Source organism: Marmota flaviventris, chromosome 2 (assembly GCF_047511675.1).
Source record: "Marmota flaviventris isolate mMarFla1 chromosome 2, mMarFla1.hap1, whole genome shotgun sequence".
NCBI lineage: Eukaryota > Metazoa > Chordata > Mammalia > Rodentia > Sciuridae > Marmota > Marmota flaviventris.
Window position 1 is genome coordinate 161164123 of NC_092499.1, and position 12440 is coordinate 161176562.

General features: G+C 48.2%; 1 protein-coding gene across 4 annotated transcripts in view; it reads left to right on the forward strand.

Moving 5' to 3' along the window:
- Positions 1 to 12440, forward strand: part of Rrbp1 (ribosome binding protein 1) — a 66362-nt gene that overhangs the window by 39875 nt on the left and 14047 nt on the right. For all 4 annotated transcript variants that reach the window (XM_071608708.1, XM_071608710.1, XM_071608709.1 and 1 more), the window contains exons 5-10: positions 2358 to 2510; positions 3524 to 3642; positions 5691 to 5844; positions 9366 to 9504; positions 11603 to 11772; positions 11883 to 11917. In XM_071608708.1, coding sequence (XP_071464809.1) covers positions 2358 to 2510; positions 3524 to 3642; positions 5691 to 5844; positions 9366 to 9504; positions 11603 to 11772; positions 11883 to 11917 — 770 coding nt within the window. The remainder of the gene's footprint in view (positions 1 to 2357; positions 2511 to 3523; positions 3643 to 5690; positions 5845 to 9365; positions 9505 to 11602; positions 11773 to 11882; positions 11918 to 12440) is intronic.

The window sequence follows — 12440 nt, forward strand, 5'->3', positions numbered from 1 at the left end:
TAACCAGGCCAGGATCAGCTCTGAGACAGGCAGCTTTCCCATCCAACTTGCATGCTAGGCATGGAGCTGTTATCAAGCCTGTGACTGATGGGGCTGGAGATTACATGCTGTCTTTGAAGAGTCCAGGGGTGAGGTTGGGTCGGGAGCAGAGTGGGTTCTTTCTTTATGGTTGCAGGAACATATGCAAGTCAAGCAAATATTGGGGACCTCAGTTTATCATGGAGATGAACCTGGTCAATCTCATGGTGACGGGAATATTCTAGAAAGGAGAGTGGACACAGTTGTTCTAAGGTTTTTTCCTTGAAAATTGGGGCAGGGAGGCAAAAGGCACTGCTTTTCTCCTTTTTTTCTGATGTCAGTGTAATGATGGGCTAGTAAGCACCTGGCTCCTTAGAACTAGCCCATGGAGGGTCAGGGAAGAGTTGTACTCTGAATGGTAATTGGTAATGGGTTTGCAGTGCTATGGGAGTGAACTGGGGGATCAGTCAAAATGGGTCAGGATTGAGGCGTAGGGGGCTGCTCTTCCCTCTGCCTAATTCATTGGGGTCTGTCCCTGGTTTGTCTGTTTTTGAGGGGTGAGTCCTGATGCTCTAGCCTTCATGGAGGAAATGCTTGACAGGGCAAGGGGAGCCTTCTGCAGGGATGGTCTTGCCTGCTTTGAAAGCTATCTTTTCCCTGAAGAGACCTGCAGGCATGTTCTTGCCCTCTGCCCACCTACCTGCCAGTGGGGAGATGGCCTAGGTTGAGGAGGGTCCAACACCATCTTGGCTGCAGTTCTTCCTCTAGGCACTTCCATCTGCTCACTTGAGAAGAATTGGAAATAAAATAATTTTATTGTTCATTCAGGGGATGTACCTCTGAGCCAGACAAGAAAGTTCTTTGGGTGGGGGGACAGGCTGGAGAGCAGAAGAGCCTTTGGATGTTTACTCTTTGTGTTTTACCCAGAAGCAGAAACCAACCAAACAAACACACAAGGCTCCCATGACCTTCCCTAGTGCCCAGTGACCTATCCATCCATGTTGTTTTCTTTCTTTTTTCCAAGATGTATCTACACATGATCTTTGCTTGAACCACCCTGGGTTGATCAGATGCAGGGCAGCTAGAGCCACTTGCCCTTGTTCACCAGTGTCAGTTATGCACATCTCCTCCTGACTCAACACACATCATGCTGGAGTTAAGCCTAGGCTGTGACAAAGAGTATTACACCACAATATTTGGCCAGTCCTGCGAATCAGAACTTTCCTACCACTCAAGAACCAACTGACTAGCGTTCCCACTGATTAAGAGTCCATTTTTCTGTATCCTTTTTCTAAACCAAGTTGAGAAATTTCATGAAAATTTAAGTGACAGGAATCGGGGGGTGTTTACATTGCCAGCTGGTTTTGCCTGGCTAGTTACCTGTAGCTGCCCCCTTTTTATTTAGAATGGGCTTTGTGGTGAGTCACATTTGTGGTGAATTGTGTCCCTCTTTCCTATTATGGGGTCACTGTCCACAAAGGACAGGGTGGCAGGTGTGAGGGAGGGAGTGCCCCTTGTTGTTGGCCCCCTTAGATGTGGCCCCTGTGCTTGCTGGCCATTCAGTACCCAAGATCTTCCTCAGAGGTAGCTGCATGACACAATTTCCAAACCACAGTCCAGACACCTTAATCAGGTCGAGACACGTATCCTGTCCACCCCTGTTGGGGAAGTAGAATTTTTCCCTTAGTAGGAGCTGCAGAGATACAGCCTATGATTTTTATTCCCCTTCTCACCTGCCAGCCTTGACTCTGGGGCAAAAGAAGTTTAACAGTATGTCCAACCACAGCTCTCTGTCTCCTGACCACATTCCGGTCTCTGCAGCCTGAGGAGGTCCTCTTGAGCTTCCAAATGCTTATCTGTCCCAAGAGGATGCCCTTTAGGCTCTGCCAGTGGCTCCTAATCTTCAGCCCCAAGTCTACACCCTGAGCTCCACGTCCCTCCCACCCCACTTCTGGCCTTCCTCCCCTTCCCTGTTGCTCACTTGTGCCCCATGTGTCCTACCTTTGCTTACCTCCTGACCCAAGAGGAGGTTGTTGTCACATATCTGTGTGTGGTAGACTTCAAGCCTTGGGAAGCAATCTCTCTGGCCACAGAGGCTGAGACCAGCTGTAGCTGAGAGAAAACCTTTGTTGGCATTTTATATCTTCCTCTAATTAAAAGTAGTTAAATGTTTGTAGATGCATTTGGCCACTTTTCTTCCCTGTACTCCTGGAGTAGCTCAGTGGTAGCTATAACCTTGGGTTCAAACCCCAATACTGCCAAAGAAAGAAAAAGAGAAAGAGAAGAAATCTGACCTCATCTCTGCTCTGCTGACCAGTCCTTCTTTCCAATTCTCCCAGGAGATGGCTGCAGAAAAGGCCAAGGCAGCGGCTGGTGAAGCCAAGGTGAAAAAACAACTGGTGGCCCGGGAACAGGAGATTGCAGCTGTGCAGGCTCGCATGCAGGCCAGCTACCGTGAGCATGTGAAGGAGGTGCAGCAGCTGCAGGGCAAGGTATGGAAGGGGACAGGCTTAGTGCAAGGTCTGCCCAGGGCTGAGGATGCCTGCAGGGGCCTGGGGCTATGGCATTTGGCTGAATGGTGCCAGGCAGCCCGTTATGTGTGCATTTTATGTTAATAATCAGAAAGGCATAAAATATATTTTAAAGAACACTTCCAAAAGAGCCTAGCCTCAGGTTGGAGGTAGAGCACTTGCCTAGCATGTGTGAAGCCCTAGGTTCAATTCTCAGCCCTGCGTATAAATAAATGAATAAAATAAAGGTCCATTAATATCTTAAAAATCAAAAAAAAAAAAAGAGCCTAGCCTTAAGTGGCCAGCATTGTGTCCCAGTTCGTGGGGGCCCACCATGGACCAAGGTGTTAGCTTCCAAATGAACCTGGAATAATGTCAGCTCCACCTTCTCCAGATATTGTTGGGATGATTCTATAAAATAGTAGGCCTGATATTCCATAGCTCCAGGATGGCCCCAGCACATCTTTGCCGGGCTGCTGCCTGTCCAGGCTGGCCTTCCTTGTCAGAGCCTGAAGATTAATCTCCTGACACTTGCCCTTTGCTTGGTCCATGGCTGCCTCCCCATTGCACATCTCAGGAGGTGCTAGGGAGGTTAGAGGGTCAGAAATGAGTCTTTCTCATTTCTGGTAGTTGTGGCTTATCACTATATACTTTATTTCAGAAGAGTCAACCCGTGTGACTTTGGAGGCAGACATGCATGGAGTGGTTCTGAGGCTCTTAGCTGAGTGCTCAACTGGAGTTCAGGCTGAGTTCTGAGAACAGTGAGGAGGAAGAAAGGGTGTGTTGCTTCAGGTTACACTTAGCTTTGAGCTCCTGACACTGGAGCTATGCCATTTTCAGTCCTCTTATTTTATAGCATTTTCCCAACCTCTATGTGGAGCAAGTGGAGCCTCTGGGGTTTTCTGTTGGTGAGCTGTGACCTCACTAACCCTACCCCAGAGATCTATTTTCTTGATATGGTCAACACTCTGATGACCTTGTTAATGACTTTTTAGATCCGAACTCTTCAGGAACAGCTGGAGAATGGCCCTAACACCCAACTGGCCTGCCTGCAGCAGGAGAACTCTATCCTGAGAGATGCCTTGAACCAGGCCACAAGCCAGGTAGAGAGCAAGTAAGTTGAGCATCCTATGCAGATACCACTATGTCACATTCCAAGGGCTTTGGAATCCAGGTGACTCTGTAGGTCTCTTGCAAAGCTGTCACAGTGCACTCTAGTTCTTACTGAATGTGGGGTTGGCCTGGCTGCGGGTGTGTTTCTGCCCCCTCCCTGTGTTGGGCCGCATCCCAAGCTTCCATCTTTTGTGTGAGTTTTGAGCAGCTGAATCTTCTGGTAGGTGGCCTGGTACCTTTTAGGTGGTGAAGATTTCAGCAAGAGTCATGGTGCTCTAACCTTAGGCTGGCCTTACTAGCATGCATGGTATCAGTGGGATCATGCACCCTCAGCCCCTGGCTGCTGCCAGCTTCTTGCTTTCCTGGAAGAGTGAAACTTGCCCAGTGCCCATCTTCATAACATGCCCCATGGAGGGCTTCATAAAACTCCTGGTTGTGACCTAGAGTATCAAGGCCAAGCTGTTTGTCCAGGATGAAAGTTTGTTGGTTGTGTGGGGACCTCAGTTCTCCACTGGCAGTGCCCTCTTCCATTCTTACACCCTGGTAATGAATACTGTTGTATAGTACACAGGCCTGCCGAGTAAAATTCCTATTCTCTTGCCTCTGCTAAAATGTCACAGAGCCCACAGTGAGTTGGTCAGCTCTGGAGGGCAGCTCTTCACTTCTGCTGTTGAGTACAGCCATACTTTCTTCTGTTTCCCTGACTTGGGCCATCTCTTAAAAAACCCAGTGTGCTGTCTATCCATGTGCTTGTCTGCCTTCTTTTGGCTTGAAGTGCCCTGTAGGGACTTTAGACTTTATGGGGTTCTGTTATCCCCAGAGCATGTCCTCCTACCAAGAGAGGACTGGCTAAGGCAGAAAGCACTGGCACTCATCATGTAGCCAGGAGTCAGATGGGGAGAGTCTTAGTACAGGAGCTGGGCAGGGAAAGAAGTCTAGCCATGTCTTTTTGGTGGCTCCCCTAGAGTGAAGGGAGGCCTAACAGCTATTTTCCCATGCTGTCCTTCTATCAAGGTCACCTCCAGGTGTGTGTGCACATCTTCATTTCCTCCCTGACACATCAGTGTCTAGAGGTTTTTGACTGCCATTTCCTCAAAAGCCACAGCACAAGAGGAGCATGGGGCTCAAGAACACGCTGGCTTCCCTGACACAGAATCTGTTTGTGGCCTCCTTACTGGGAAAAGCTCTAAAGCATGGGGACTTGTCAATCTGGATGTGGTGACTGTGCCTCTTATCAGGCTGGAAGCCCCGCCTGGTGTTGGGTTTTTTCAGCTCCAAAGCAGTCCCAAGGGGCTGCTACCCAGCCTCCCACTTCCACCCCAGGTTGCTTGAGTCTTGGCATTATAAAGCACAGGAGCTGGTGCAAATGAGGAAACTCAAGTCAGAAAGGTGGGACCCCACCTGTCAGCAGAGCAGGACTGGCCTTGACCAGGTTTTGTTACCTGTCTGGTGGTGTCTTATTGTCAATTCATGCTTGCAAAGGAGCAGGCCTACAGCTGCCCTCCTTTCATCTTAATCAAGTTTCCTTCTATAACTCCAAATATTGCTCTCAGGTCCTGAGAACCACTTTGAAGTGCATGCAGTGTTGAAGGGTCTGCTTCATAAGTGCCTTGGGCTATGGCTGAGGATGGTTTCCCTGGCCTGGCCATGGTTGTGTAGGCCAGTGGAGTGGGACACATGGCTTCTGCAAGCTGCTGCCCTGCCCTGCAGGTAGCAAGGCATGTTTACCTCATCTGCAGCTCTTTTGTACCCAGGTCAGCAATGAGAAGAGTATCTGACCCTTTTTCTATGTGAATTTCCAGTAGTTTCTGAGCTCCTGTGGGAGGCTTTGGCACATAATTTGCCCTTTGCTCTCTCTGGTCCATATGCTATATTGGTAAAACAACATCTTTGACAAAACACACACCAAACTTCACATGGATGATAATGCAAAAGAGGCCTTGGTGATGGCTCCAAGATGTGAGCACCTACTTCAAAAAAGAGCAGATATACCAGAGAGGCATAGGCCACCTATCATCCGTTTTTCAGGGACCTGTGACTGTCTTGCAGGCAGAATGCAGAGTTGGCAAAGCTCCGGCAGGAGCTCAGCAAGGTCAGCAAGGAACTGATGGAGAAGTCAGAGGCCTCGAGGCAGGAGGAACAGCAGCGGAAGGCTCTGGAAGCGAAGGCAGCTGCCTTTGAGAAGCAGGTCCTGCAGCTGCAGGTGAGTAGGGGTGCCTCAGTGCCCCCGTTCACTGCCCATTGAGCCTGTCTGCATTATGGGGATGGGCAGGGCTTGTAGCCACACTAAGTCATCCCTTTCTAGCCATGAGTAACAGATGGAGATGTAGGCAGTTCTTGATCCCTCAACCCTAGCTAGCCTCATTAATAAAAGTGATAGCATTAAATGGATGCTTTCTATGTGCTAAGCATTAAATGGATGCTTTCTATGTGCTAAGCTTTGTTTAGAGCATTTTATAAACATTGTAACTCTGTGAGGTACCTACTCTTAGTGTTTGCATTTTACCCATAAGCACATTTGAGGCACAAAGAAGTTAGCAATCATATTTAGGACACTGTAGAGGCAGGATTTGAACCCCCTGAGTCTAGCTCTAGATCTGTATTTATCCTCCCATATTTGCCACCATTGTGATCCTGCAGCTGTGGAGAAGCCAGTGAGCTAACTGCTTCGAGGACAGGTGGGATTTTCTTCTTTCTTAGCCTTTGGATATAGCTAAAATCTGTTTTCCCCAGGAGTGTGCCCTTTCTCCTTCAAAGAGAGGAAGGTTTTTCTCTTAGTGCACTGGGCATCATCTAGCATGTTTTCCTCAGCCCGGGGGCTTTGCTGCCCACAGGTTTGATGATTTCCAGTGTTTCCACTGGCTTATGTCAGGGAAGGTTGACCAGGCTTGGGGCAGTTACCTTAGGCATGAGGAGCTTTGATAACATACTCATGTGGAGGTTAAATCACTGGAAAACAAGAAATCCTGGTGACTCAAGGGGCTTTGGGTTGTTTTTTCTGCTGTATCATCGAAACCAAGCTATGGGACTAGAATAGCCAGACATGAAATTCTAAGACTGATGTTTGAATGGATACAAGATACTAAAAGAGAACATAACAAACACAGTTAGAATTTGGGTGGAATCAAGATGGATAACTTGGTATTTTCTGATTTTTGTATAAAGTAGACCACTGAGATCAGATTCTTGGAAGTGGGCCTGGCTGTGGTTATATTTTAAAGGCTCCCAGGTGGTTCTGATGCATCTGAGGAAGGACTTTTCACTATTGCAGCCTGGTTTTCTGTCACATGTCATTCCTAAGGGTGGAGGCCTGGCCCTGGCTCTTACCAGCAAATTACCACCTGCAGATGTCTGCTGCCCCTGTAGGTCTCTGGACTCTCATCCACAGCCTGGGCCTATACAGAGGAGTCCATTCTTTCTAGTTTAACACCACAAATTCTGTGGCATGTGGTCAGGGAGGTTGAGGGTTGTGGCATTGTCCCTCATGATATTGATAGTGAAGGCCCCTGGCTGCAGCTACTGGATTCAGATTTCAGCAAGTTATTTCAGAGCCTCAGTGTCGTCCTGTGGGGTAGTTGTGGGGATGTCCTGGTAGTTGTGCTGACATACTCAGAGCCTAGACCTAGAACTCTGCCTTGAGCAGAAAACAAGTTCAATAAATGCCAGGGTCCCATTCAGGAAATTTCTCTGACTAGAAGTGTAGGTTGTAGAAAGGCCCTTTCCCTGTTGTGCTGAAGTGGAAATGGGGCTCTTTCCATTTTATCCTTCTTTCACCTGTGGCGTCTTCACTGAGATCCAGCTCTTCAAGGACCAGGATGGGTGTGGCCTCCTGTGCTTACCTTGGGAACAGAGCTTTAGCATCAGGAAGCAGACCCCCATCTCTTCCCCTCCCCTTTAGTGGTTTGACGAGGCCTATGTGAAGGAGAGTGCAAAGGGTCCTTTGAAAGTGCTGGTGGCACTTGTCTTGGCTTCTTGTTCCAGTGAGTAAACTGAATTTTAGAAACTCAGGAGCATTTTATACCAATCCCCAACCGGCCATGGGACCAGCTTTTGAAATTGCTCAGTGTGATTGGCTGTGTTGACTACCTTCTCCTTCCAGGCAACTGTGATCCTAAGATGTATGTTCATGGGTTCCATTGAAGATTCTAAGTTTTTGGTTCCAAAGGCGGGTGGATTGTTTGCTTGTTGCTGGAACCATTATTCTTTTTTTTTTATTTTAATATTTATTTTTTAGGTGTAGATGGACACAACACAATGCCTTTATTTTTATGTGGTACTGAGGATCAAACGCGGGTCCTGCCCGTGCTAGGCGAGCACTCCACCACTGAGCCACAATCCCAGCCCTGGAATCATTATTCTAATGAATGGAAAAACATTCAGTCTCCCTACAGCCCTTTCTTAAGAAAAAGAAAGGAAGAAATTGCTAGTGGTTTTCTCCAGTGACAATCTGGAAAAACCATCTCAGTGACAGGAGCAGAGCTAAGGATGTTGCAGCCCTGAGAGGGAGGCAGGGCCCAGGAGAAAAAGCTGGTCTGCTTCCTGGGGAGCCTGTGGCAGTCATTCCTTCCTCCTCTTTCATCCCTTGGAGTTAGAATGAAACTGACCCCTTGCTATATGCCAATGCAGAAAACATTGTGGACCCTAAAGCTGTCCTGATTTTGTCTTGTCACCTACAGTCTGATGCAATGACTTGACAACGACTTTTCTGGCTCCAGATCTACCTCTGCCTTCATGGTTCTCTTCAGAGCATTTAGTCTAGCACCATGTTGTGTAGCCATTGGGCTAAAGAGAAAGAAATTGGGGTGTGGTGATAGAAGCATGACTTGGAGCCTCACTTGGGTCAATGAGAGGCATTTATTGTCAGATCCTTCCTGGCCCTGTCCAAAATGAGCTTGTTAATTCTGTAGCCAGGGATCTGGTCCTTTGGAGAATTAGTTTCTTTGAAGATATGGTGATGTCAGAGGCTTTGATCGACATTCTTATCCCAGAAGCTCAATTTTGGGAATCATTGACTAGAGTGTCCATTGGAGTATTGATTGGGACCACCAGAGGTTGAGAGCAGCCTGCCTGCCACTGAATGGGGAAATTGGGAAACATTCGGCACCTCAAAGCTATGTGTGGTTTTTAAACAAGGACCCAATGATGTGGAAGTCTGTAAGATACCAGATTGAAAAATATGAAATTGTCATTTTTGTGGAGGAAAGATTGAATACTGGCAGTTTTATGTGGTTCATTCTAATATTAAATGAAAGAACTAAGAGAACTGCCATATTAATGATCCTAAGCATGTGTCACATCCATGTGGGTATAAATGCATATTGCTATAGGCAGGAGACCCAGCCAACTGTCTGCTTCTGGAGAAGGCATCAGGATTCCACTGGGAAACTCCTTATATACTTTGTTTGAATCAGTATCTTTGGACTTTTGCTACAAGCAAGTATTTACAAATCACTTGAATATAAAAAATATTGAAACTCACCTCACAACCCCCACCCCCCAAGTGGGAAATGCATGTAGGTCCCTGGCAGCTGCTTTTCTCACTGAAAGGATGCTGGGTGAAATTTGGGCAAATTCTAGGAAGTTTTTACGTTATACACAAATCAGAGACCATATGGGGCTTTGGTAAGGGCAGGAGGTAAAGAGTTTTGTTTTCTTCAACCTGGGAACTGATGAGGGCCCAGCCTCCTCCCCTCCTCACAGCAGTCTTTTCTCTGTCCTCTCCAGGTGTCTCACAAGGAGAGTGAGGAAGCTCTGCAGAAGCGCCTAGATGAGGTCAGCCGGGAGCTGTGCCGCACACAGACCAGCCATGCCAGCCTCCGGGCAGATGCCGAAAAGGCACAGGAGCAGCAGCAGCGGTTGGCAGGTAAGGGCAGTGTTCTGATGGCCCCTGCTCCTGGTGGGTCCCAAAGAAGTCTTCCGACTGTCCTATTGCCAAGGCCAGGCCTGTACCTACCCCCACACCCCAAAAGTTGAAGAGGCAGGGATGTCAGGACTGGCTGGAGTCACAGAGTCAGATTAAGAGCAGACTGTCCACTGGGTTTGGGGAGTAGGGCCTGCAAGGGCTGGATATAGAGGATGGTGCCTATGTGGGCTACTAGTGGGGTTGGGGTCTGGGGACAGAGGCAGGGCCTGCAAAGGTTGGTTACCCAGCAGGTGAGGCTGGTGAGAAGTTGACCCTCATTCACTAGTATTTCCTGAGCCACTGCCATGGGCACTGGGCTGGCAGGAATAGTGCCACCTGCAAGGACAGGGTTATGCAGCAGTGCCCTTTACACAAGGACTTAATCTGTGAAGGGACAGATGGTAAATACATTTGGCTTCCTGAGTCAAACAGTCTCCATTACAACTACTCAGCTCTGCAGCTGTGGACAAAAGTGTCCATAAACAATGTGCAAACAAGCAGCCTTGGCTATTCCCCCACACCCACTAGAGATGAAAACTATGGCATTTACCACTGAGCTACCCAGCCCTCCTATCCTTCCTCCCTCCCTCCCTTTCTCCCTTCTTTCATTTATTTATTTATTTTGAGACAGGGTCTCACTAAGGTGTCTAGGCTAGCTTCAAACTTAAGATCTTCCTGTTTCACTTCCTGAGTAACTCAGATTACAGATGTAAGCAACACTACACCTGGAAGGCTTGTCTTTTTGAATAAAACTTTGTTTATAAAATAGACACGGGGAGAGGAGCCTATAAGCCAGCTCACTGATCACTGGTCTAGAAGGCCTGGTGTGGCTTTAAACACAGGAGGCCTTTCTGAGGCAGGAGGGGTGTTTAAACCTAGATCAAAATGATGGAAGGGGTCAGTCCCATGAAGAGTAATTTAGCTAGCATAGACCCCTGAGAGGGGAATGAACTTGAACTTGGCCTTGGGGCTTCTTATTAGCTACAAAGCCACAAAGCAGTGTTCATGAGCACTACTAGGGTAAAATGAAATGCCTGCAGACCACTAATGAGAAGATGATGGAACTCTAAAATGGACTTTAGTTGGAAGTTTCTAAAGATTCATTCTCTGGAAACAAGGTGAACAAGTGAATGAGAAGGCTAATGATTAATGTGGGGCCAGATGGGCAGGGCCCTGATCACCTCCCTGTAAGGATTTTGGGTCCTGTGAAAAGTGTTAACAGGAAGGTCGGGGCAGGGGAATGGTACAATTTCATTTGCACTTCTGGGGTGGAGAATGGACCATGGGGGCAGGAGAGGCCCAGGGAGAACGGGCAGGCTTCTGTAATTGTCCAGAATGGTGACAGGGCTTGGCCTAGGTGATTACAGAGGTGCTGCTACTGATGGGGACAGATTTGACATGTGGTGACTGTGGAGTCCCCATGCTTTAGTAGTGGGAGAGAGGTAGAAAAGGGAAAACAGAGCAACCAGGATGAGACCTGGGAGGCCAGGAGGCGTGGTTTGAGTTGCTAAATTAGATTTTGTTTGGAAGTGGCAGGTGGCAGAGCCTGGGGTTGGGGATGAGGTCAGTCCTGGTGGAGACAGCAGTGTCACAGGCAGGTGGACTATACTCAGCCATGGGACTTTAAGATCACCTGAAGAAGAGGACAGCTCCTGAGTAAGGCCCCAGGATAGGCTCTGGGGAGGGTATAGCCCGAGATCCATATAGTAACTTTCAAAATAGTTTCTGGCCATGTCACTCCTATCCGTGGTCTCAGCTAATATGAGCCAGAGTGTTCTAGAGAATGAATCTTCAGAAACTTCAACCAAAATCCATTTTAAATCTCTATCATTTTCTTATTAGTGGCCTTTGGGCATTTCATCTTGCCCTAATAGTCCTCAAGAACACTACCACTAGGCTGTGATTTTGTTCAGCGGTGATTTAAGAAGCCCCAGTGGTTAGAAAGTGTGTCTTAAGATCCCCAGGCACAGAGGAGGCTGGGGAGGGACAGCAGTCCTGGTATTCATCCCAGGCATTTCCAGCCCCTGACTTCTCTTTCCTTTTCCTTTTCCTGCAATAGAGATGCACAGCAAATTACAGTCCTCTGAGATGGAGGTGAAGAGCAAGTGTGAAGAGCTGAGTGGTCTTCATGGGCAGCTCAAGGAGGCCAGGGCAGAGAATACACAGCTCACAGAAAGGATTCGGTCCATTGAGGCCCTGTTGGAGGCAGGCCAAGCCCGGGATAACCAGGTCAGCCCACTCCTGGGAGGATACTGCTGAGGAAAGGGGCTCCCCTCCTGACTAGTTGCTGTACAAGTGAGCCTAGTGGAGATCAAGGAATTTTCTGTGTCTCGTTCCAGGCCAGCCAAGCTGAAGCCGACCAGCAGCAGATGCGGTAAGCTGGCAGGGCGGCTGCAGGGGACCATAGGGCTCTTGTCCACTCACTTCAGCCTTAGCTGGGGTGACTGAAGGCTCCTGGAAGCTCAGGCTTTCGTTATGGCACTTGAGGCCCCCTTCTACTTCAGAGGCCCCCTTCTACTCCTGTCATTCTAGTGGTTTAGAGAACAGGAGACAGGTCTGGGCAGGCAAACGGTCACCTTTGCAAAGAGCTATGTATGTATTCTCTGTTGCTATAACAAAATACCTTAGGCTGGGTACTTTATAAAGAATAGATGTATTAGCTCATGGTTTTGCAGGCAGAAAATCCAAGATTGGGCAGCTCCTTGTGTTTGACCTCTGGTGAGGGCTGATAGGAGAGCATGAAAGAAGAAGCATGCACATGGTGAGCCAGGAAGCCAGAAATCGGGGCAGGGCCAGTCTTATTTTTTTAATAGCAGCTCACTGTCAGGAACCAACTCACTCAGTGAAACCAGCATCAGCCCCTTCTTAAGGCAGCACTCCCAGTGACCTAGCTGTCT